At 41.7% G+C, this 27086-nt stretch overlaps 1 protein-coding gene across 3 annotated transcripts; it reads right to left on the bottom strand.

Annotated features, from left to right (window-relative positions):
* Nucleotides 1-1735: 1735 nt before the first annotated feature.
* On the bottom strand, nucleotides 1736-26886 carry LOC111872472 (uncharacterized protein CCDC198-like). 3 transcript variants are annotated; one of them, XM_023866425.2, is made up of 6 exons: nucleotides 26813-26886; nucleotides 10306-10871; nucleotides 8434-8667; nucleotides 5474-5628; nucleotides 5071-5142; nucleotides 1736-3979 (listed from the first exon to the last, which is right to left on the bottom strand). In XM_023866425.2, exons 3-6 carry the CDS (start codon nucleotides 8636-8638, stop codon nucleotides 3926-3928), a joined length of 486 nt encoding a protein of 161 aa, XP_023722193.1. In that variant the 5' UTR covers nucleotides 8639-8667; nucleotides 10306-10871; nucleotides 26813-26886; the 3' UTR covers nucleotides 1736-3925. The 3 variants fall into 3 exon arrangements, with proteins under 3 accessions (XP_023722193.1, XP_023722195.1, XP_023722196.1); XM_023866427.2 differs by having other exon boundaries at nucleotides 8434-8687; XM_023866428.2 differs by lacking the exons at nucleotides 8434-8667; nucleotides 10306-10871 and having other exon boundaries at nucleotides 26813-26865.
* Between the last annotated feature and the right edge of the window lie 200 nt (nucleotides 26887-27086).

A 27086-nucleotide genomic window follows, 5' to 3' on the forward strand; every position in this document is an offset into this window, starting at 1 on the left:
GCATAACGAGTGACGAGAGGGGAAGTCCCGGATTGTGCGCTTGCCACATCAGTCTGTGTTTAGCACTCGTTCTGCTAGCATCTTAGTGTCGCTTGTGATCACACATTCTTCCAAACTTGTGTTCAGACATATTATTTGTGATCTTTTTGTGCAAAGTTTAATAACCCTTGCAAAAATGTCCCCGAGAAAAAAGCAGCAAAAAGACAGCCATAAGAGAATAAAAATAACCGTAGAAATGAAACGTAAAATCATTGAAAAGCAAGAACGAGGTGTGAGCGTGGCTGATCTAGCACGCACATACAGTCGGTCTACATCAACGATTTGCACTATCCTCAAGAACAAGGACAAGATTAAGGAGATAGATGCTTCAAAGGGAGTGACAAGAGTATCTACACAACGGTTACGTATTCTCGACGATGTTGAAAGGTTGCTCCTCATATGGATAAACGAAAAGCAATTGCAAGGCGATACTATTAACGAGAACATCATTTGTGAGAAGGCGAAAGTGATTTTCGCCGGCCCCGTCCTAAACAATGTATATATAATTTTCTTTGAATAAACGTTATACATAATTTTTTTCGGCATGGAACGCATTATCGTATTTTACATTAATTTATATGGGAAAATTTGTTTCGCTTAACGAGTATTTCGCATTACGAGTAAGATTCTGGAACGGATTATGCTCGTTAAGCGAGGTTCCACTGTATTGGGGTTTTGGACTTTGTCTATTCTAAAGCACACAACGTTTCGGACACTATATCTGTTTCTGTCCTCAGGTGAGGAGTGGTAGGCACCTACTATTTGTTTCCGTTAAAAAGAGATAACCCCAATCACTGGACCCTCAGTATGTCTCCCACCCATCACCTGAGACATGTTCTCTAGAATACAAGGCGATGAACAAAGCCTGGAAACCCAGTGGTCCTGAGAATCAAGTACATATATAAGCAGACCAAGGTGTCTGTCTTTTATCAGAGTACATAAGGACTCCCTCAATTCTTCTAGTTATACAGCCTCATTTTCATTCTTGCTTGCTGACACAGTATTTTGATGGATAGTTATACTGAAATTCATCTTTGGGTCAAAGTGACTGACACAAAAGTTAGTCCTTCTGTATACAATACAGTACATGGGTCGGTGGGAAATTCTTATTTCTTATGTTCTGTAAACCTGGTGCAGTGCACTAAATATATGGTCAATGAGTACTGTCAATCACTTCCCTCTTAAAGATGGCGACTGCTACTATCTGTGAAAAATTCACAAATGAGCCCATCAGAACCACAGTGTCATCACCAAAAAAAGAAATGAAAATAGAAATTGTAACAAATTTCCATGAAATCCTTAAGGCATTAATCTGGATTTGGAGACATATGTGACCATGCCACAATTCAGGAGGTTAGAGGCTTCTGACCCTGGAGCCTTGGATTTAGTCCCTGGTGACTTCATTTTGATGCACTAGAGAAGGTCATTCTATGAGCTTCCCTGGGTTTCACCTGCAAATCATCATTCAACCACTGCTCAGTACTCATCTACATATATCTGTGCCCTCATAGGTCTGTGATAGGCCAGACCAGGCAGCACATTATCACATCCTCAGTCTGTAAACTGGGGACTTCTGGTCACAGAGTAAAGAAGCATATGAAAGTTTGTGCCCCTCTTGAACTCTGTGTCCTTTAAACCTATTCCATGTCTAGGTTCTCTGTAAATTAAGAATGAAGTACCAAGTTTGTGATGAGGTTAGTATTTAAATAATTTTATTAGCTCATGTTGGAAGTCTGTGGAACTATCAATGCTATTCTTCACAGTACACATGTGGAATAATGAAGAAACACCCAATTTCCAACACAAGTTTTACCAACATGAATTTGGTTTAAGACATTTTTCTTTAAGTACAGCTTGTTTTTAACTAACATGACTATTTTTCCAATTTATCATTATTTCTCCATATATACATAAACAAGTAAAAACCACCAAGCAATAACCAAAGTGCAATCATAATAAGAATATAGAATTAAAATATGTTGATCTGGTTAGGGCACTGGAATGCATCCCCTCCCCCATTTACATTATTTCTAATGGGGGATTCGTGTAGTAAAGATACACATGGTAGAACACAACAGGAAGAACTGCCCAGCCCTGTGGAATACACATGTAAGTGCGTAGCTGGGACTACACATCAAATATTGAAAAAACAAAATGGAAGCACAGCAATTTTCATCAACAGTTTTAGACGCTTGATGATGACCACTGTTGGTCAAAACATGTACTGTGATGTGGAGAAACTTTAAAATAAGTTGTAGAAAGAGGCAGTGTGCGATGTGGAAAAAAGTTAAGTAAGTTTTAGAAAGATGTGTTGCACATAAGATGGTTGAATCAGTGACGTTTGTCGAACAATAAGTGAGGTGCAGAAGGATGCTGCAATATAATATTATCAACTAATACAATTTCACCTTACATAAAATTTTTTCAAGAACACATGTATTATGTTGGTTCCGGACTGCGCATACTGTTTCAGAAGAATGATGTTAAGATGAACAAGAGGACTAAGAATCATCACTAAAGCCTCTGAGAGTTTATTTAAGATTACGGCCTTCTGGGAAATGATGCAGTGCATTCTGCTACTTCTCACCCCACTTCCTCTATCCTGAAGATTGAGACAGCTTCCTCTGAAACACTGGTACATATCTACCAGTCAACACGTGATCAATTCAGAGATAACCGTAGTCTTGATATTCAGTGCCATGAGAACCTCAAATCTTGCTGAGAGAATTGCCTAATCAATTTACAAGATCATGGATAAATATTGTTACATATCTGTTTGTGTTCTCCTAATCTTAGGGATGCTTTCCTGTCATTATTCTAAATGACAAGGACATTTGTATTATAATAATGTGTTTCAAATCTGAATCATCCTGAAGACGGCAGCAGCAGTTCCTCCAAAATATTAGTATCTATGTACCAAAATACACAGCATAAAATCCCAGATAATAATATTAAATCTCACTGCTGTGAGAACCACAAGTACCAACAGTCAGTGGAACAATAGCTAATGATTCAGTACCAGAAATTTTACTTCTTAAGCAGAAAGTTCTATGTTTATTTCCCATAGTGGAAAAGTGGAATGGAACTTTCAAAAACTCTAAGAACTTCTTTAACTGAAGTTTTGTCAATGAAAAGTTTTAACCTCGTTACACTCAGGTCTAACTTCTATCTTAGCAGACAACGCAGATAAGAGGTTAGCAATCCTTCTTCACACTTATCAGTCTTCAGTTGAAACTGAGACTTTCTAACTGAGATTTTCCATAGCTTTTCTCAGATATTGCTGAAATGGTACCTGAACATATTCACTGGCAAATGGAACTCCAGCCATTTTAAAAAAAATTTGCCTTACACCAAGCATGGCCCAAGCTCTTTCCATGCTCTGCTTAAATTAATTATTAATTTCTCTGATAGGTGTCATAATTACAGTTGTTTCTTCATGGTTGCACAATGAAGCATTCCTGAATCAACTGGCATTTTGTCCAAAAAATTTTGGTTAACAAAAACATATGCTCATCCTACCAAAACTTTTCTTCCAGCACAGCTAGCAAATATGGCTGGCCCAGGCATTCAAATAGCCCAATTAAATGCCTGAAAATTATATTTTAAAATAAGCACTGTTACATCCTTTACATCCTTTCCAAATCACTATTCACAAATATTCTGCCATTTGATGCTGTATACTGAATTCATTTCTCAAACTGTTATTAAGAAAAACAACTCCTATCTACCCTTACTCAATGAATTTTAAAATAGCACCCTGTAACCTGCAAAAACAATATAAATTTGATTTGTATAGGAAAGCTTCAGTGTCAGAAAAGTCTTTAGAGTAGAAACTGGACTCCAGTATCTGGAATTAACTGATTATTACAGGAGACACTTTTAAAGGTCATAGTTCCACTGTTGAGTTCTCACGCTTCATTGTTTCAATCACATATTCATTCTGAAAAGAAAAAAAAAACAGTTATGTGCAACCAGTCTCAGTTTGGAGTATCATAAATATTCACATCACCCAAATTACTATGAATATGAATATGAATACTATTTATAATTTCTATGCTGGTAACATTGTGCACATACTGCTATTTTGTTTCCTGTATTTAACTCTTTCTGCTCTACAGATATACTTCCTTTGATGTGTTTGGTTATCATTAGGTGATCTTTGGTTAAATTAGGTTAGGTTTGGTTATATTTTATTGTACTGTGTTAAGTTAGATTTGGTTACAGATGTACAGATATGTCTTTTGAAACTTTTTATTCTAAACTGGACAAATGACCTATATATGAAAATGGTTAATCATATAAGAAATCATTCCAATAAAATACAGTAACTGGAAATGCTTCCCAGCTTAAACAGAACAATTATTCATTCTATTAAATTACAAAAGAGAAACTAAAACAGACAACTTCCGAAAACTGTCCTGTCCTGTCCTGTCTTGCCCTGTCCAGTCCTGTCCTGTCCTGTCCTGTCAGAAACAGGTACCATAAGACTCATCAACTACAGTCAGATGAATCTTAATGTTTGGTCTCCCGGCATTCAATCAAACATTTACAGCATATTTTTATGGTTTGAACCTCACTGATACTGTTTTGTATCACATTATCATTATACCAGAATTGTCTCAATTTCTGCATATACGAGTACTTCCTCCCTCAAAATTATTAACTTTCTCTTACAACATATTCTAATATTGTGAAACTTTTCAATGAAGAACTAATACTCAGTACTTTCAGGTCTTCCAATTAAAATATCGTATGCATCTCTCATTTTTCTCATACAAGTTACATGATCCACCCATCTCATTATTCCTTGTTTGAACATCCTTATAATATTTAAAGAGCAGCGCAAATTAATGAACTCCTCTCATAATAGGACAGGTTAAATATCAAACACAGGTATCAGAAATGTAGTCAAATGCAATGATATCATTTATATATTAAGTATATTCCACACCATACTAACTTCTCATTTTTTCAGCAATGTTAGTTTGTTTAACTTTGTGAAAGATATACTATTAAACCGTTTATACCAACCTCATTATTTTCATCATTATCTAAAAAGCGTTTCCGTACTCTCTTAGCTGATTGTACTCGCTGTGATAAGATCTGGAACATAGCACAGAACAAATATATAAATGTAATTATCTGGAGTTTCAGATATCACTTAATGGGTGACACAATGATTTTTCAGGGGGGCAGCTATTTTTCCAGAGGGGTACTCAGTCTTCCAAAGGGGGAATCCAGAAAATTTGCTTATAAACTTATATTTAAGCTGTTTAAGACTACTTTTAATGTTTAAAAAACACTCTTAACTTGTATTATTAATATTTTGGATGTTTCTTCCCTTTCTATAGTATTGATTCCTGTTTTAAAAAAAACTGTAGTGGGGAGGAGCAGATGCCTGGACAAATCATCTTTACACAAATCACCAATTTACCTGAAACCTCCGTTGTTTGGCCTCCTCTTGCTTCTCGTCCAGTAGCTCATGTGATAATGTTATTTGTTGATCCTCCAATCGCTGCAGACGACGAGGTGGGTGTTTCCGTATTATACTTTCTTGTGCTACAGGAACTTCAAAGGCCAGTGACTGTGCTGTGAAAGGTAAGGATACAGCAATGAGGATCACTGTTTTAATAGATAACCAAATCTGTGCACAGAACACAAGTTTATCACTACACCAATATTACAGGCACATGCAATTGCCCTATTGATGGCACACATCCCAGAACAATAAATTTCTATGCTTTTATATTCCCTTGTATTTCAAACAGACTGCAAAGGTCCAGTTCACACATATAATTAAGTCAACAAAATTAGTTTAAATAACTTATAATACAGGTAAAATGTTTTTATTTAATAATTACTAAGAGCTCATATTAACATATGAAACAGAAATATTGTTATAGAAAAAGACAATTATTAGTACTCTGACAGCACCTGAGACAAGATTTGTAAGGAGTATAAGAAGAAAAACCAAGAAAGAATAAGAAACAAAAAATGGGAGACAATTTGATGATAAACAAATAAATAACAGAATAAATATAACTTCATGTAGCCCTGTGAAAGACAAAGAAGGCTTTGGAGGAACATAGCGCCTCCATCTTCAGGACTGAAGAATAAGCCAAGCAAGAATGCAGCAGACAGAAAGCAGAGCTACTCTTGATCTCCATTTCTTGCTCATTTTCAGGTGTTGTATCGACTGCAGTGGTTATATAGAATTTAATTACAAATGGCATAATTATGCCATCATGCCATTGCACAGGCAGTTAGAAATTAGCTTCTCACTTCAGAGCCTTGGGTTCAATCCTGGGTAACTTCACGACAGGTTCATGGTGGACAGAGCGGCAATGAAGCATGTTTTCACCGATGTTCCTCTGGTTTTCACCTGCTAATCATCCACACATAACTGCCCTCCATGTTCAGATAGCCCTGACCGAGTAGCACATTATCACATCCTTGGAATTTAAGTCGGGGGGCTTCATCTGTGACCATGCACTTGACTGGGGAAGTTAAGTACTTTATGACTGCAACTGGCAAAGAAGGAGTACTGTGGCCATTTCAAGGCACTGCCTTGTCTTCCAGGGAGAAGCACAGATTCAGTGACAAGGAGAATATCTGGATGTAAGAAAGATAAAGGAGTAGAGGAACAGAGAAGAATATATAGTGAGAAACTTCAAAATTTGTATTTTTGACACATTGTAGTAAGGGCAATTGAATGAAGGGGGATAACATGGGTAGGGCATGTGGAAAAAGGAAACATAAAGAAATTTTTTTTGTATTTGAGGTTCGCACAGTGGTGGTTATGGAAATTTCTGTCTTCTGAGATGCAGTAGAATAGTTGGTTGAAGCACTATGCTACAAGCCGGAAGGTCACGGGTTTGAGTCCCGATAAGGTGGACTTTTTTTCAGTTGACCTAATACTTCCACCCACACTATGGACCTGGGGTCGATTCAGCCTCTAACAGAAATGAGTACCAGGAATGTTCCTGGGGGTAAAGAGCAACTGACATGTAAGGTAAAGAGCAGCTGACATGTAAGGCTGACAACCTTACCACCATCTGTAACCTGATTTTTAGACAAAATGTGGGAGCCTTGGCATCTCACAACCTTATGGGCCTCCATGGCCTGTTACAGGGATAGCTTCTGTCCTCTGAGATATAACATCATGCAGTCCATTGAAAGTCAACTGATGGTACAGAGGAACATGTCACCTCCATTTTCAAGGTTGAATGACAGAGGTGACATGTTCCTTCGAAATGTCAGTTGTCTTTAAACAGACCACACAGCATTATATCCTTGTAGATAGAACTTTTCATATAAAATTTTGATCGGAAAATCTGAGCTCCTTGATACATCAAGGCAAAGATGGGTAGATTATATTCAAATATACTGTAGAAAAATAGGTTGTGAAGGCAGTGAATGTTTGGTTTAGTGATTCATCAACAAAGTGAACAATTTGTCCAACTGACTTGCTAAATGGACAGACAGACAGACAAACAAAGTTTATACTCTTGGGCATTTGCACAGTGGAAATGGGTGGCTTTGCCAGCATGCCAGAGGAACATACCGCTTGTATCTTCAGGGTCAAAGTGTAACGCAAACAACCAGCATGAAGTAAACAACAAGCACTGACCTCGCAATTAACTTCTACCAAACTACAAGACGCCACATCTCAGATGTTAGTACTATTCAGAATGACTGCATATTCATGTTTTATATATGTGGTGAGGGGGGATCATCCTACTACAACCATGAAGAAGGGGGCAAAATGTTGCTCAGAAACGTCAGAAAAACACAGCCCACCACAGCATTATGTAGTTAGTTAGTTAGTTATTGGAGAGGGTGGGTTTCCCCATGCACTTAGACCTGTATTGGTCCATTGTGCTTCCCTCTTATGATTTCTACCAGTCTCAATATCCTACCGGTACTGGTGCTTACCATCAGTCCCGCCCAGCCAGCGAGACCTGCTCTACTAGCTGATAGGTATCTATAATGCTTCCCCCATCTACCAGAGGTATTAGAGACTGCTGTTGGGCAGGAAACGTCCGTAATTTGGCTCAGTGACCTCCTTTGGAGATATGAGGTTCTTTTACGTGCCGTAAAGCTACGACACGGGACCCACGGCTTAAAGTCCCTCCCGGAGGACCTGTTCCCTGAAATTTTCCGCCCTTAAAAATTCGACGACCTCCGCCGGGTATTTGAACCCGCGTACTACGAGTCATGAGGTGGGAACGTTACCTCTAGACTACGGAGGCCACTTCAGCATTATGTAAATTCACAAGGGTAGGCTCGACATTAAGAATGAACCACTGTGATGAAATAAGATTGGTACGAAAAGCACAACGCCATTTTCTTGCATCTGTCATAGTTAAGCTGTCTGAATCCTGCTGTACAAACCCGTGCGCTCTCTGTTCCCGCTGTTCTGCAAAGGGCGAATGCTTCCCTCCTTCAGCTGTTCCGTCGGAGGGTCTTCTCCCTCCAGGGCAGGCAGTTCGGATTTGCCACGCGTGGGGCCACGTGCCGCCTCACCATCGCCGACGGAGTCCCCTACTGGCATCACAGCCGTCCGCTTAGACGACCCGCAACCCATACTCACACTCATCCGGCGACAGGGCTGCTAGAGCTGTACTTCTGTAAGTAGACGCGGTGGACTGAACGAGCCCTGACCTGTTACTATACGGAGGCGGAGGTGGAAACGGTGCGGCAGACTTAATTACTTAAGCACTACGCCATGAAGGTGAGCCGGGGTTATAGCGACTGCCTACGGGCTGGACGACCGAGAGGTCGGAGTTCGAGTCCCGATAGGGTCAGAATCGTATCTTCTCCATATCGTCCAGACCGGCTGTGGGGCCCATTCAGCCTCCTATGTAATGGGTACTGGGGCCTCTTTACCTGGCGGTAAAGTGGCAAGGGCGTGAAGCTGACCACTCACCTCCAACTACTGCCGAGGTCAAGAAAATGTCGATCTATACATCCACTCCTCCATACGCCTTCATGACGCAGTGTTTAATTAGTTAAGCACAGTGACAACTTTAACTTTACCTTACCTATGCTATGAAGATATATAGGGAAGTGGAGATATAGTTCCACAAATCTTAACCTCGGTACTAGATGGAGGTGAGCGGTCATCTTCACGCTCCGGTCACTTTAACCCCGAGGGAGGTACTCCCCGTATCCATTGAAATGAGGCTGAGTGGGCCCCAGAGTCGGTCTGGACGCTGTGCAGTAGAAATAATCTCTTACCCTTGTCGGGAATCGAAACCCGGAGGTCCAGCCTTGTCACCAGATGTGGAAATGCCTTTCCAGAATTAAGTAGACTACCCGGACCAGTAGAAATGCCAGGAAGAATAACAAACAGACATACCTCTCTGTACATGTACAGTCATAATGAGTGACATTATAGTTACACAACTTGCTGATAGAGCGCTGCATGCGCTAGTTGCATGCCAGTAGCACCACGCCAAGAAGTCATGGAGGTACAGCTCCACCATTCTTAACCTCGACGCCAGATGGAAGTGAGTGGTCAACTTCACGACCCTCCCGCTTTACCCACGGGAAAATCGTCCCCCGAACCCAGTGGATAGGAGGTTGGGTGGGCCCCAGAGCCGGTCTGTGTGTTATGGAGCAGTGAAACATTTCTTTCGGGAATCGAACCGTGATTCCAACCCGAAGCCTAGTCGTTCTACCGACTGAGCTGAGTTTCTATATGTCTGCACACTCGTGCGTCAGACTTGCAACTTGAAGCGTTCCTGAAAGCAGGTTGTAACATGGGGATCAAGGCTCAGACCCACTTCTCAGTTTGTCAACTCTGTTGCGCTAGAAGTGGGGCACGTGGTAGCGTAGTTGGTTGGGGCACTACGCTACAAGCCGGAAGGTCGTGTGTTCGATTCCCGATGAGATCACTGGATTTTTCAATTTACCGAATCCTTCCAGCCTCACTGTGGCCCTGGGGTCGACTCAGACCTTAACAGAAATGAGTACCAGGAATCTTCCCGGGTGTAAAGGGCAGCCGGCACTTAAGGCTGACGATCTCACCGCCATCTGTGAGCCGAGTGTCTAGAAAATGTTTTAGCCTCGACGTTTCACGCCTATAGGCCTCCACGGTCTGTAAGAGGGATGGCTTTACCCTTTCCTTTTACGCTAAAAGTTTGCGTTTCTATTATAAAACCAAGAATTGGGTATCAAAAAACATAATATTAAACATTTAAAACATCAGAAATATTAAAAATAAAGTTATTATTAACGATGAATCGGAAACTCAAGACTTACTCGAGATTATAACGTGGCGCTCCAATCACGATAGAGAAGTGAGGGGAAGAATAATCGTTGCCAAATTTCGAAGTAAATTCGAAAATGGAGTTTTGAGATGTACGTCCGAAAATTAGAAGCGTAAGCCTAACAGGGATTAATTTAATTGGATCCTTAGTATGAAAATTCGTAAGTCGACAAGTGGTAGTTCAAGGTATTTAAGTATTGGACGTTATAACTGGACTGTGAAGAATTGAATGAGTAAGATTGGGAACCAGCAGCGTCACTCCCCGGTAGAAGAGTAGTGACCGGTAATAGTCAGACGAGTCAGACTCCCTCTCTTCGAAAACGAGGCACCATTTCAAAACACGCAAAAGACTGGAAAGAACAATATATGGTCAAGGGTCGCAGTGGGGTCCCAAACCAAAAACGACTGTGCTGGCGAGGTCCAGCAACAATTTATTTGACCCGACTGGATTAGATTGTGAGTCCGCGAAGCGAAGAATACGAAATTATTACTGAGCAGGTTGAGGAATTCATTCCTGCTGCATTTGTCTGGGATGCCTTTGTTGTAGAGAAACAGCGACCTGAAATTAAACAGAAAGCAATAGTTGAGGTTTACCGTGAAAACTGCTGTCTTCTGAAATGTGACAAGCTGTCTGGAAGATTGTTATCGACGTTTCGGGGGAACGTGTTGACTGCATATCTAGGATTACATGGAGACACCCTATTCATCTGAAATGGTGGTAAAGATGTACCAGAATACAGTGTATCACATCCAAGAGGACAATAATATATATAGAAAGCGTTTACTTACATGCGCTTATGTCAGTTTTGCAGCCCTATATTGTGGCCTTTGTGTAGCATCAATGTAAACCTTTAAAGCCCAGTGGTTACCATACATACCACCTACTTTAACACTAAAAACACTTACGTTTTCCCCACATAGTCTATTTATTTCGAATGATTCTCGCAATAAACAGGGATAATTTACCGAACAGCATTAACTGACTGGTCTTTGTTACGGAGACGTGGTGTTTCCTGTGAGGTACGAACTGAAATTTTATACATCATTTAAAAGAAAATCATTCTTGAAGAGGGTTAGTTAGCGGGAGTCGGAGTGAATCAATAGCTGAGAGTGAGAGCCAGCAGTCAGCCTAGAATGACTGCGCTGGCGAGGAACGGTATCAGTTTACTGGAGTGCATTGGTCTTTCTTCAAAGCGCATCTACTGACCAGAGAAGATACCAGGGGAAGCAATTTATGTCGGATACAACATTGATGTCTCTTGGCAGTTATACTGACAACTGCAGCTAGTGTGCAGGCAACTCGAGCTGTCTGTCGTCCTTCAAAAGTTTATGTAACTTCATACGTTAAAAATGTTGTGTTATACAATTCAGAAGATAAGTTTCTGGTGCACATAGGTCAGCAACCTGCGGCTAACATTAAGAACTCAGAAAATATGTGAGATTTGAAATTCATGCAGCAGTGGTATTATTGCAGTTGTCTTGGGGGCTGTGATGCCGGTACTCATTTACCAAACTACACGATGTCACGTACCAGAAAGCAGTAATCTTAAACTCGGCAAGTAATTTATCTACTTGTCTTTTTTAATAAACAAGTGGGAAAATATTTTCAGTCTCTTCAATTTTCTCATCCTACTGAGTTTTAAATTGATGTATTTTAATATTTTAAACTCCATGTGTCTAATATCAAAACAATTCTTTCTCGTGTAAAATTTGAAGAGAATGAATGCACTAAAATTTTCCTAGCGAATTACTGCGACTGATCGTCGAAAAATATTGTGGCGTATAGAGCTGTTGCTAAGCTGCGACTCTGGCCAACTGTTCGGCATAAACGTTCCCGCGGCAACGAATACACACGCAACAACAGAGTTACTGTTGGAAACGAGGTGTTTCTATGTGGTCGGTGCCGAGATGTTATAAGCAAGGGACAAAGTCAGTCGTTAGGCAATTCTGTACGGGAGGCTGTGAAGAAAAGTTAGTTGCAAGAGTGCTCAGTTGAAAGCCCGACTTTGAAGAGAAGACTTTATGTGTGATATTTGGAGTGTGTAATTCAGTGAGACTGTTATAGTTTCTGCGTTAAAATCCGTTGCTAGGAAACGGCTAGTGAAGACTGTATTAGACTGAGGACACTAGTCTATGTGTGTCAGTAATCTGTGAAGTGCAGTCACGAGTTTGTGAGTGTATAAGCGGTCAATAAATCGAGTCACCAATCCAAACCCCGTCTACAGTCACACATGCACACGTGGCAATATTACAGTGCAACACTTTCCTAGTTTTTTTTTTTATTGTAGACAAGAGACTAAGGACATAATTTAACTAACGGATGTTCATATTTATATTATTAGGACTGTAATTTTACGGAACTACTTTATCATTTACAGCTTTCTCACGCATCACTTGACGATGGCCTGCCTGGGCCGTACTATGTTGTGACTGAGATATTAAAAACATTTGTTTGTGTGACAGAAAATCCTCTTCATTTTTATTTGTAGGTCTACTGTTCTTTCCTACTTCTTTCGTGACTGTTCATTCCCTCTGTTTCCTTCTTTTATTGCTGAAATGCCTGCTGGTTTCGCGTCTTATATGGTTCAGATTATCCCCATTTAACTTGCTTGGATCCTGTAGCCACTGCAATTTGGCTATTGTTAATAACATAAATTTCTTTCGAACATATTTTTACATAGTTTGTTGCCAGTGCAGTGTTAAATGGTACATTTGTCTCGAGTTTTACGTTGCCTCCTTTTGTAACAATACAGTGCCATACTTTTGCTTTGTAGTTACGAATGCTGACGGCAGATGGCGGAGAACTGCCAAATGCGAAGTTACTGTGCGATTAGTGTTTTAAATAATTATGCAATGGAACATTTTCTGGGTTTGATCACATATTTCGAAAATTTCTGTCTTTTTTATTGAATCTTGGTTCTATTTAACGACTCTTAATAACTGCTTAGGTTATTTGGTAACAAATAATATTAATTTCGAATATATAGCTTCGAAAGTCGGGATGGAAATATAAAAATTAATTAACCTTTTACACCTGTTAATGAATGATTACGTATTGGTTATTTAACGATGCTTCATCAACTGCTTTGGTTATGTATCGTCAGATGGTTGAGTAATATGTGAATGATGACTTGGTATAGCCGAGAAATTTAATCATCTATGCGTTTTTAAGATATGATCCCTGTACTTTTCTGGCGGGACTGAGAAAAATTACGAGGGCGACCGATCTCCGGGACCTCCCGAGCACAAAGCAACAGTTTTACCATTTGACCACAGTTCCTCACCATACATGACTGTGCCCAGCATATGCATGTTGTTGTTGTTGTTGTTGTTGTTGTTGTTGTTGTTGTTGTTGTTGTTGGTGGTGGTGGTGGTGGTGGTGGTGGTGGTCGTCCAGGTTGGGGGTTGGACGCAAGGCTGACGATCTTATCCCGTATAAAATTTATTCTTGCGAAATCCATAAAATTGTGGCAGAACTTTCAAAAGAAGGCTATGGCTCAAAAAGGATTACTTTGCCAGTAATTATTATTATTATTATTATTATTATTATTACTGCCACTGGAATTGTTATTATTATTATTAGTTTCACTGGGAGTGTTGTTATTATTATTATTATATAAATTGTCCTGTTTTTTATTTTGTGTGTTTTGTTACTTTTTTATTCGTGCTCACTTTGTAAGTGGCCTTTAGGCTCTTGAGTTAGCACGTAAATAAATCAGGACTGAATTATTATTATTATTATTATTATTATCATCATCATCATCATAGTCATAATCGTCACTGTCATCAACATCCTCGTCAGATATTATTGGGATGATCAAGCCAAGGAGGACGAAATGGGCGGGACAAGTAGCACGCATGGGATATAAGAGTCATACAAAATGATGGTAGGAAACCTTGAAAGACAGGCAAACAAAAGCGCGGATAAGACCATGATATTAAAACGAATCTTAAAGACGCAAGATGGGAGGGTATGGATTGGAATAATCCGGCTCAGGATAGGGACCAGTGGCAGGCTCTTGTGACGACGGTAATGAACCTTCGGGTTGTTAAATATGCTGGGAATTTTGGGAGCAGATGAGTGACTGTTGGCTTCTCGATCAGGACCCGTCTCCACGGCCTCAGTAAGCTACTTCATTATTGTTGTTGTTACTGTCTTATCGTGCCGCATTATTACGCGCTCCGTGACGTCACAGTACGTGTCCAAGCAACGACACCGCGCGGACATCCGCTCTGAAGCCCGTATCCGGCAACGGACGGGCTGTGCCTCTATAAAAGGAAGTTGTATTTCAGTATCAGCGACATGCCAAGCACGTATTTTCATATCGATTTTCCATTGTAAGGAGCAATGTATCTGTTCTACGCGTTAAAATTCAGTTTCATAAACGAGATTATGACGCTTATAGTCTAGATCTTCCGTTTATATATCTAGCCCGTTTCTCTTATGAACTCTTGGGTCTTATAAGACCGCCTTTAACGTCTCTATTTTTTTCCCCTTGGCACTACAGCCCCAGTGGGCCTAGGCCTACCTCCATGAACTTCTCCGTTCACTTCGGTTTTTCTAGATCTTACACATTCGGTAGGACCCCTTGGGCGGGTGATCAGCTCGTCGCAAGGCCTCTACCTGTACACAAACACAGAAAAACGCACACACACAAACTAAACATCCATGCCCTGAGTGGGATTCGAACCCACGATCCCGGTTTCCAAGCGAGCGAAGACAGTACATGCCTTAGACCGCTCGGCTACCGTGACCGGCTAACGTCTCTATTAGGCCCTATAATTGACTCTACCTGTAATCATTCTCGCTCGTAATTGGAAGGTGCCCGGTTCTATTCTCGGACGGGACACTGATCCTGTATGAGATCTGCTGTAGTCCTTTAGGTTGCTCCTCTCAAACGCAAGAACAGTGCCTTAACTTAGGCCATTGTCGCTTCCTTCGGATCCAATTCATTATTCACTGATCATTGGGTCACTCGACGATTCATGGTTTTTGTTGCTGACATCGGCGTTAAATGCGCCGTATAACAATACTTTTTTTATTTCGCTTAGTGGGGGGTGGAGTCCAACTGGGTCCACTCGGCACGGGTGGCCACTGATTGGCCTATTGTAGCCTACCCCGGCTGATTACGATGATGGAGAATATGGTTGAATGAAGATTGGCAGGGGAAACCGAAGTACTCGGAGAAAACCTGCCCCAGCGCCACTTTGTCCACCACAAATCCCGGGCCGCCGCGGTGGGAAGCCAGCGACTAACCGCTTGAGCTCTGGCGCGGCCAACAATACATTCAGTTACATACATAAGTATCAGGGAGTTATGTAAATAACGTTTACAAGCTTGTAACGATTGTACATTAGTACAGATATGTTTCTGGACATTATCCATCGTCCTGTTTTTGTTTAAAACACAACGTTTCGGAGACTGAATTCGGCCTCCGTCGTCAGGTAAAATCTATTAATTTGGGCCCAATCGATAGAGCTAGTCCCTATCTCCGGACCTAGAAAGAAAGGATTTACCTGAAGAGAGAGGCAGAATCCAGTCTCCGAAACAGATTTTGGAAATAAAAACAGGGTGGTGTTTTAAACAAAAACAGGATAATGGATAATGTCAGAAACATAATGTTTGTATCAGTTAGCTGCTGTGAACAGAAACCACATAAGACGCCAGGAAGGACTGAATGATGGTTGAAGGCAGAAACATTATGCGTCCAAAAGTCTCCGTTTCCAGCAAATTCACATTAAAGATACGTCAATAAAATGTTTTGATATTATAAATTATTTCTTAATCATCTGTCATATCACCACAGCTATCTCTGGACCTATAACATTTGTGCAGAACACAAAGATAAAAGAAGATTCAAGTCACCTGAAAATGAATTTCGTAAGGTCAGTGGTTGCATTTTACCTTCCTGGACTTGAAGAGAAATACAGAAATACGGAGGCAATCAAACACCCATAATCTTAACGAATAAACTTCTCTTTCTTCTTCTTTCCTTGGCACTACAGCCCCAGTGGGCCTAGGCCTACCTCCGTGAACTTCTCCGTTCACTTCGGTTTTTCTAGATCTTACACATTCGGTCGGACTCCTTGGGCGGGTGATCAGCTCATCGCAAGGCCTCTACCTGTACATAAACACAGAAAAACGCACACACACAAACTAAACATCCATGCCCTGAGTGGGATTCGAACCCACGATCCCGGTTTCCAAGCGAGCGAAGACAGTGCATGCCTTAGACCGCTCGGCTACCGTGACCGGCTCGAACGAATAAACTAGCATGACCATATTACAAGAATGAACATAGACAGACCGGAAGGACAGTGAAATATAGGAAACGTAAATTCAGTAGCAGATGACGGAATGTTTGTTGCCGCTTACTTTGCGGCCCTGAATTATAGCATGACATGCTGCTGCATTAGATACTGCTCGGAGGAACTAAGGAAAAGCACGAACAATCTCAGACAGGATAGCCAGTGTCCCGACCAAGATTTGAACCAAGTACTTACCGAATTCATGTCTAGAGGGTTACAGCTATACCAACCCTGCTAAAGGAACATGATACACGGCATAGGGTCTAGCCGGCCAAGCAAAGGATGAACTCAAAATGGAAAGCTATCCCTGTAACAGGCCGTGGAGGCCCATAGGGTTGTGAGACGTCGAGGCTCCCACATTTTCTAGGCAATCGGCTCATAGATGTGGTGAGATTGTCAGGCTTACGTGCCGGCCGCCCTTTACCCCCGGGAAGATTCCTGGTACTCATTTCTGTTAGAGGTTGAGTCTACCCCAGGGCCATAGTGCAGCTGGAAGGATTATGTCAATAGAAAAATCCAATGATGTAATCGGGAATCGAACCCACAACATTCCGGCTTGTAGCACAGTGACCATACTGTATTAGAGATTGAAACTTTAAACATTTTAAACATTAGAACTGTGAACATACTAGTGAACTGTAAGGTAAATCTGTCACTTTGCTTAATTAATTAAGAACTACGCCATGAAGACGCATGGGGGAGTGGATGTATGGATCCACGTATTCTTGATCTCGGCAATAATTGTAGGTGAGCGGTTAGTTTCACGCCCCGTCTGCTTTAACTTAGGGAAAGGACCCCGATACCCGTTTGATAGGAGGCTGGGTGATTAATGTACTGTAACTGAAACATATTATCGTGAAATACTGAATGAGTCCAGTCATGTTACCGTACGCACCAACCAACAAAGAGTCGCAGATGTGACAAAATCTGTCGTTATTGTACGACGGTCTAATGAGACACAAACTCTTCATGTCAAATACAATTTAGTAATGTGTACGTTAGCTATTGGACAAATAATATACACAAAATTGAGCTAACACGATTTAACCCTTTTAAAGCCGAGTGGTTCCTATACGTACCATTTAAAAAGTCTACACTTTTCTCAAAAGTTTGTTTATGTATTTCGTCGTGATTCTCAGAATAAACGGCGATTATATCACTTAACAGAATTAATCGGTTTCTCTTTGTAACAGGTACAGGTGTGTTTTCTGTGAGACAGGAACTGAATACAATGCGGTCACATTTTATGCAAGGGATGCATTTCTGAAGAAATCGCATAATTCAGAACACGTTTTAAAACACACACCTACACAATTCTTGTCGATTTTTTTGGGGGGGGATTAGCATTATTTAAAACTCTGTGCATAAAATGAGATTTTACTTCTATTTTCATATCGGACTATTTCAAATTGGCATAAACTTCGACCGCAGTGTATTTTAAAAACTTAAACGATGTTCAACTTTTAAAGGGTTTATGAATTAATACCACCAACTTTATCTGACGCTAGTGATAGTTAGCTCCTATCACAGAAGCCGCTCAGTCTGAGTGGGTTCGAATCCCATTCAAGGCATGGATGTCTATACGCGTTTATTCTGTGTTTGTGTTGTTCTGTGTGTAGGTAGCGGCCTTGCAACTGGCTGATCCCCCGTCCAAAGAGTCCTACCGACTGTGTATAGGATTAAGAAACTGAGAAAAGCGGCCAAGGTTCAACAAAATGACTGCAGATAGAGCTGGCTAGCGGACACTTTCAGAACATCCCCTCCCATTTTCCTCCGTGCAGTAGTGTGACGATGAAACCTGCGGACAGACAAACATACCTCACCGACATGAACTCAAGTTCTTTGCGTAAACAACGTCTTCACTGTCTTTGTGTGGGAACCGGAAGGAAACGCTCTAGCGTGAAAGGTGCAATAGAGGCATTTGCATGAGCTGACTGAGGGAACTCAAGCAGAACCCCATTCACAACATTGTCTCGGACGGGATTCGAAACCAACACCTCCTGAATACAAGTCTAGATAGCGCATTGCAGCTAAGCTATCTTGCAAACAACGTCGCCTGTAAAATTGAGTGACAGGTTCAAGGAAACTTGTGTGATAAATTCATGGAAAGAAGGAGGACACATTTCAAATGTGAATAGACTGGAATCTCGTACGCATGTCTATCGTATGTTTGCAGACGCGGCTGTCGGATCACGCGAGTTTAAATGGGACACGCAGCGTGGCGTCACAACGTCATTTCCGGACTTAACATAAATATGCAATTTCCATAAATAACATCTCGATTCAAATTCATGTGACGTGTACTGGACGTCACACGAGAGGTCTGACAGAAATCACACTGCGTCTCATATTATGCTACTAATATTATGTTTCTGGACAATATCCATTGTCCGGTTTTTATCTAAAACTACTGTTTCGGGGGACAGGGACTAGCTCTATCGATTGGACCCAACCGAGTAGGTTTTACCTGAAGGCGGAGACATAATCCGGCCTCCAAAGCGTTTTTTGTTTTGAAACATAAACATGACGATGGATAATGTCTTGAAACACAATATCTGTACTAATGTTCTATCGTCACAAACTTTTGGAGCAATTGCTGTTAGAATCATATGAGAACACACAAATCCTACACAGCCTATAGGCAAAAGGTTTCTTAAAGGTTAAAGCAGGTGGTGTATGTAGTTAACACTTCGCCTTCTAATGTTAAAGAACATAATAACCCACAACACAGCCGTTATCTCCAAGAAAACGCATCGCACCATTGCTATAAACATTTAAAGCACAGTGGTTACTACAGCTACAATACTACCCGTTTTGAGATTGAAAAGTCTGCGCCCCCCCCGACTGTATTTGCGTGCTTCGTATGATTCTCACAACAAGGACTGTTCCTTGAACAGCTATGAATGGTTAGCTGTTCTGATGGAGACACAGTCTGTTCCCAGTGAAGAATGAATTGAAATCTTAAATATTTCTCGAATAAAATTTAAGCTTCACTGTTCAAAACAAAATCCACTTCCCATTGCTTTACCCTCTCTCCAAACGACATTTTTCGAGAAGGATTAGCGGGTACTGCCTTGAAATATTCAAAGCTGTAAAAATTTTCTGTTTACTGCGGTAAAATGTAGTGGCTCTCACTACAGCCGCTTCCACTTTATCTTCTTTTCTGTGTTTTTTTCTTACTTCAAAGGGTTAATGATCGAAGTGTGTCAGTTCATCCTTCTGCATCAACACTTTTCCTAATGGCACTGAGCCAATACAAGGCTTTCAGAAGAAACAAGGACTGATATGAGTATATGGAGTTCAAAGAGCGAAAATCACTTGATCTACAGTTCCGATTTCAGTACGAAATGTGATTATGATTTCATCAAAGAGCATACAACTGTATATTATTTCAGGATCTGCGTAACTTCTGAAACTTCTACATTCAGAAATTCCGTCTAAAGATTCGAGACTATGAAAGTAGCCATGATAGCTTAGTCGATACAGGGAAAGGTTACGGGTTGGAGAACCGATAAATCGGTATTCGATTTCCGACAGAGACAAGAGATTTTTCTTTTGCATGGAGTCAAGGATGGCTCTGGGGCCCACCCAGACTCCTACACATGAGCACCGGGGCTCTTTCCAGGGGGTAAAGCGGCAAAGGAGTGAAGCCGACCGGTCATCTATTGTTTTTATTGCTAGTGGGGTAGGACTAAGACCCTTGTACTGCGGCCACTTCTGGCCTATTGTACCAGCCCCAAATGATAGGTGAGGGTGATTGTGGAGCAATTGGTGGAATGAAGATTGGCAGGGGAAACCGAAGTACTCGGAGGAAACCTGCCTCAGCGCCACTTTGTTCACCACAAATCCCACTTGACCAGACCCGGGATCGAACCCGGCCGCCGCGGTGGGAAGCCAGCGACTAACCGCTTGAGCTATGGCGCGGCCCTTCATCCATATTTAGGCTCAAGGTGAAGAATAATGAAGCGGTACCCCCGCTCCTTAAGTTTTCATGTGGTGGTGCTTAATTGATTATGCACAGGAAAAACTTACTTTACTGACATAAGACAGAACACTATGAAAAGCATTTTCACAACACAAGAAGTGAGATTAATAGTTTCTGGAATGTGACGCCGTGTAATTTGGAACATACGTACCATCGTTTCGGAAGAGCCTACTGCTTGAATCATCACGGTAGTTTAATATAGATGTAACAGGCTCTTCTGAAACGTCCGTGGCTTTACACCAGACTACACGGCGTCACGACCCAGAAGACTGCCGTGAGAACTTTATATCTAAAAAAAGACTGCGAACCGTGGGCGCCGGCTCGGATGGGGGGCCCTGCATCTCCAACTCAATTTTTGCAACAAAGAAATACTGAATACTGCATTAGGCCGAATGTAAGGTGGGTTTTATTTCAAATACTGCTTCTTAGACATGAGGGGAAGCCTCATTTTCGGGTCGTTACGAATAAATACTAAGCAGATGATGATTATGATGAATCGGTTCCCCCTTCTCTGGTTACTGCTGCATTCCCCTTCAGCCACCTGTGACCTACATGAACCAATGAAATCGCTTGCCGCGAGCCAAGATCGCCACGTGATTGTCACTACCAGCATTGAGACGAACACAATGGTTGGAGGAAGCAGGGGGAGTTTAACACCTTGAGGGGGATGGGAATCGATAGATGGGGCTTCTTTTAGTGGCCTCAGTATATAGCGTTCAATTTCTCGGTATCACGACGCATGACCTGCGACAGATACACCTACGAGTACTTCAGAATGACACGGGTTTCCTTATCATGTATTCTTGAATAAATATTTATCTGCTCTTTTTCCTTACCGTGAACTTGTGTCTGTATTTAGATTACACCCCTTGATCAAACATCTAAGGAATCACCAGGCATGTGATTCCGAAACTGCGATGTACGCTATTCCCCGAGGTTCCTGCAGATTAATTGAACTTAAGTGCAATCGTCTGTAGGGATGTTCTGTGAAGTTCTGTCAGGTTCGTTGGTGGTTACCGATGTTTCGGAGGAACATGAAGCCTCCATAAGGGCACACTTGTCCTGATGTGGTGATACTACACGCTGATACCTGATTCCTGACTGGGAACATTCGTCTGACACGTGGCCATTTGTTGCGAAGCGACTCACCGCGTGTTAGCTCCGTAGCCATTTGTACAGTTCCTGCGGGAATGCCATGTTATGACGAAGAGCCGTCCACCCTCACGGCGGGCTGCGAGACAGACGTAACGCATCCAACGTAGTTAAATCCCGTCGTGGTACAAGAACAGATAAATTAGTTTTAATTTGCCCTATTTTATTTTCATGTTTGAGTTGTTACACCTGCATTTATCTGAATGGCCCAGGTCCTTTTTATTACTGGTTTTTGTTTCAGTATTAATCGTTGTTTCTGCTTACAGATTTACACACTGCCGGTCAGCTCACCAGTCTGTTCGACAAGAATTTAATTCTTATAACTTTAAACCGGGTTTAGTAAAGGATATTGAACTCTGCTTTTATCCAGGCTCATATAGCCGTAGATGCTGAAGCGCCAACCAGTCCAATCAATAAACTCAAGTAGTGGTTGAGGCACTATGCTACAAGCCGGAAGGTCGCGGGTTCAAGTCCCGATGAGGTCATTGGATTTTTTTCAATTGACCTAATCCTTCCAGCCGCACTACGGCCCTGGGGTCGACTCAGCCTCTAACAGAAATGAGTACCAGGAATTAATTAAACAATTTTCCTTGGGAGTAAAGCGCGGCCGGTGCGTAAGACTGACAACCTTGCCGCCATCTTTGAGCCGACTGCCTAGATAATGTGGGACCCTCAACGTCTCACAGCCCTATGGGCCTTCACGGCCTGTTACAGGGATAGCTTTACTTTTCTTTTACTTTTTACAGTAATAGATACTATTATGTATCGTGAAATTTGAGATTTTCACAGCTGTGACTATGAAGAATGCCGTCTTCTTGGATGTGGCGCCGTGTAGACCTTGTGTAAACCGGCGTTCCTCAGAAACGTTTCTTCACACAAAATCTACACGGCGCCACATCCCAGAAGACGACATTCTTCATATTATGTATCATGTTAGCATGCATTCATTCATCAGTGACTCTATAGACCTTTGTTGTGCCCTGGCCCCTTCTTCTGTTTCGTAATCTTTTTGACTCCTTGGAGGGGGATCAGCCTGTCACAAGGCCGCTCATACACACAGGACAACACGAACACAGAATAAACGCATACACATATCCATGCCTCGAGTGGGATTTGAACCCACAATCCCAGTGCTCCAGCGAGCGAAAATGGTTCATGCCTCAGACCGCACGGCCACGTGTTAGTACAGGTCCATAAATATGAAAACTCAAACGCATAACATGAATTTCCTACGTCATGAAAATTATTTTATTAACTGCAAAATAATTTTTAAGAAGATATATTAGTAATGTGAACACCTGGAGTGATTAAAGTATCAGTTAAAAGATGTGCTCATGGCGATGTCTCTTTAGGGGTAAAAACATGTTGGGTCCTTAAGACATCATGTTCAGTTGTAATTCAATGCCATTTATTAAATCAACTGCAATAATGTAAACTAATCTGTAAATAATCATTATTTTTCTTTTTTACTTCTTTTTCCTTTCGTTCCTTCTACCTTTCTCTTTTCTCTCTGTGCCTAATTTTTCTTGATCCTTATTGTTTTCTCCCTGCTTAATCATGAATCCACGCAGGCGCAGTACCATGTGTATACAGACTCGGCCCTGCAATTCATAAAACAGTTCCTTCCGGTCCGCTTGTACTGGTTCTCACGGTCTCTTCGCTTGCGGATTTTCTTATTTTTCCTTCTACCCTGAAGATGGAGGCGATACGTTCCTCCGAAACGTCGGTTAACTCCACATCTACACGGTGCCACATCCCAGAAGACTTCTCTCTTCAGTTCCTTAACATTTTCCGTCCCCAGGTTCGCACCTACAGTTGGGCGTCTTCCTTTAGAACGGCCTTGCTTCCAACTTGCCAAGGAGTTGCTTGCCAGTGCCGTCGAGGGAGACATGAACATGACCCAACTTATCTTTTACGACACAGTTAACAGTCCATGTGTGCCCTATCACAAACAGGGTGACCCGAATATGATTTACAAGTGTTCCATTGAACTGGCCTCGTCCGCAGTTACAAAGAAACAAGTTACTGGCAAAGTCTTCTATTATCTAAGTTATACAGTAATCCTAAGCCGCGTGCTAGAAACATCGTAAGCCTTGAAGACAATTATTTTCAGGAATATTGCGTCGTGCAGTCTGGTAGAAGTTTACCGAGGTTTTGGAGGAACTTACTGCTTTCATTTTCCGATCAATTAATATTTTACTGAAAGCTTCTCGCTTGAATGGCTTACAATTTTAGCTTGAAGATGGGAGCTATACACTCATCCGAAACGACAATTAGCTTGTATTGAACTACGTGATGTCACATCCCAGAACGTAGTAGTGTTCACTGAGAAGCTCAGGAGCCGGCCAGTTCAAACCTTGCAGCATCAGATGGGAAGCATCAGAAGCAGCCCTAACGCAAATGAAAGTGGGCACATCCTACACGTCAGGCAAGATATAGAAGTTCATAATTCAATGTTTCAAAAGCAACAGGATTCATCTACACAACTTTAAAACCACTGACGATCCAGAAAACCCCCAAAGAAACTGTAGACACGAGAACATCTATTCAAGAAACGAACGATTCGCCTTTACGAACATTTCGCGGACCGATGCATTGCGGCTACCCGTTCATTTAATGAACACAGAGCCCCGCACTTCCGAACATTCAACTTACAAACACATTTCAGAGAGCACATCATGTTCGTAAGTTTGGGTCCTCAGAAACCTTGTTGAACTTCTACCTGACTACACGGTGTCACATCCCAGAAAATATTTTCTTCAGTCATTCATGTGAGAGCCTCAAACCGAACCGAAGAACAAGCGCGGTAAATTAGGCGAACGGTAAAAATCCGCATAATTACAGTATGGCTGATACTCGCCCTGGTGAGCGTCTTCATTTCAAACGCAGTCCAGTACCAAACGAAACTGGATATTTTAGTACATCCACTATCGATGACGTAATCGGCAGTAGCATGACGTCATGGGGCAGATGTTTTGTATCAGTATTAACGAATGCAAATAGCCAGTAAACAGTAGCAGTGTTTCACATTAAGTCTATATACAGAAGGCCGACAGGACGCAGGAAAACTGCGCGCCGTACAGTCTGCTCTTAGTATCGGAACACCGAGATGGCGAGACCATGTCATGTCGACTTCACTGACCCGTTGACTTGAGAAGGCCACTTCGAACTGTTGTAAACTAATTTACTTCTGGCTTTGAGGTCCCCACAGCGGTGATTATGAAGAGTCCAGTTCTCTGGGTTGTAATGTCGTATAGTTCGGAGAGAGCCTGACGTTTCAGAGGGACATATAACCGTCGTCTTCAGGGTCGAAGCCAAGGGGAAAACTGAGTTTCTTTCCCGGCGTAATTTTCGACCCTGAAGATGTAGGTGATATGTTCCCCCGAAACGTCGCATTGTCTCCGAACCAAGAAGACCATAATCTTAAACTATTTTTCTTTCGTCTGTTGTTTATTTAACGACGCTGTCAGTATCTTGAGACTATACAGCGGCGAATGGTAGGATGATCTGCTGCTGGGTATCGACTGGAAAGGGAAGCGGTCGTGGCCTGACTGAGGTACGACGACATTTTTCTGGAGGAAACAAGCAAAACAATTCTATGGGACCCTTCTTAAGGAGTTAATAATCTCTAAGCTACTTAAGAAAGTCGACTAGGAGACTGTTGCTCCGAAACGCTGTTATTTTTGTTCCAAACTACACGGCGTCACATTGCAGAAGACCGTAATCTTGACACGGTGTTTTCCTTACAAAGACCAACTAGTTAGTACTCAAACGTAAAGGTAAAAGTAAAGCTATCCCTGCAACAGGCCGTGGAGTCCCATAGGGTTGTGAGTCGAGGTTCCCACATTTTCTAGACAATCGGCTCACAGATGACGGTGAGGTTGTCAGCCTTGCACGACGGCCGCCCTTTACCCCCAGGAAGATTCCTGGTACTCATTTCTGTTGGAGGCTGAGTCGACGCCAGGCCATAGTGCTGCTGGAAGGATTAGATCAGTTGAAAAAATCCAGTCACCTCATCGGGAATCAAACACGCGACCTTTCGGCTTGTGTCTCAACCAACTATGCTACCGTGTGTCCCACTAGTTAATACTAATTGGGTTAGTAATCGTTACAAATTTTCTGATTCGCTTTGGCGATAGTACAGGTTGTTGTCTTCTGGGTTGTAATACCGTGCAGTCTTGCATGCAAATATCAACGTTTCGGAGGAACATTCTACCTTGATAATGCAACCTAAAGAGGGTGGTAGCGTGTTCCCCCGAAACGTCGCTATCAGCTTACAAGAATGGATGATCTTAAGATCCAGAAAACCACAATGCGAAATAATCTCTGCTTATCCTCACAGTAATGTGAAACCCATACAAGTATATGCACCGTGTACGTAGAATGCATATGGTAAATACAGTAACCACTGTGCTTTAAAGGGCTAACAAAATGATACACACCACACTCCTAAAAATGCAAATGCTTTCAGGCTGTCGTAGCTTGTACTACTGTAGATGGATATCAACGTTTCGAGGAACATACTGCCTCCATCTTCAGGTTCAAAGATAGAGGAGCATGTTCCTCCGGATTTGTATCCGCCTACTAGGCTACACGGTGTCATAACTCAGAAGTTCATAGTCTCAACACTTCGCTTCGTGAAAAAACTTAAACGCAAAAGTTACTTACAATGTTTGTGTCTGAGGTTCTCACAATGAATACTAAATTCTGGGACGTGACGCAGTATAGTCTGGTAGAAGTTTACCGATTTTTCGGAGGAACGTATTGCCTCCATCTTCATGAAGAGTAAATCAAGTAAGTACGTGGCAAAGAGAAACAAGAAGTCGATCAAGAGACCAGCAGATGATCCCTCCTTCTCTTTGTTGCTGGTTGCATGATTTATTCTGTAACCCTGAAGACAGAGCAATACGTTCCTCCGACACGTCAGTGAACTTCAACAAGACTACACGGTCCCACACCAAAGAAAATAATGCTCTTTCTGTTTATAATGAGTTACGTTTGTTCAGTTACAACTAAAATTACATGTGAAATATATTCAAAATTGTGTAACTTACGTATACAAAACATCCCGTGAAGCAGAAGGTTTTACCACTGTGGTATGTATCCGTGTTAAGACGGGTAGAAAACAGAAGTCACGCATGCGTACACTAAACCCCTTGTCTACCTGTTGGGGGCAATGTTTGATGAAGGCGGGAAAATCGTTAATATTGGTTTGAGGAAGTAAAAGCGAATGTCGTGCTTGTGGCGTTACAGTCTCCTGTCTCGCAACAAGATTTAAAAATAAGCGCGCGTTCCAAACTGAATGAATATTCGTGAATATGAACAAGA

The sequence above is a fragment of the Cryptotermes secundus genome, unplaced genomic scaffold, assembly GCF_002891405.2.
Source record: "Cryptotermes secundus unplaced genomic scaffold, Csec_1.0 scaffold505, whole genome shotgun sequence".
In the NCBI taxonomy this organism is placed as follows: domain Eukaryota; kingdom Metazoa; phylum Arthropoda; class Insecta; order Blattodea; family Kalotermitidae; genus Cryptotermes; species Cryptotermes secundus.

What these genes read in the sequence shown, in the direction of transcription:
- LOC111872472 (XM_023866425.2), bottom strand. Translation starts at nt 8,638, where the DNA reads ATGAGTGTGAGTATGGGTTGCGGGTCGTCTAAGCGGACGGCTGTGATG. An exon ending in CGGGAACAGAGAGCGCACGG is followed by an intron (nt 5,629 to 8,433) that starts GTTTGTACAGCA and finishes TACCTTTCACAG; the next exon opens with CACAGTCACTGGCCTTTGAA. An exon ending in CCAAACAACGGAGGTTTCAG is followed by an intron (nt 5,143 to 5,473) that starts GTAAATTGGTGA and finishes GCTATGTTCCAG; the next exon opens with ATCTTATCACAGCGAGTACA.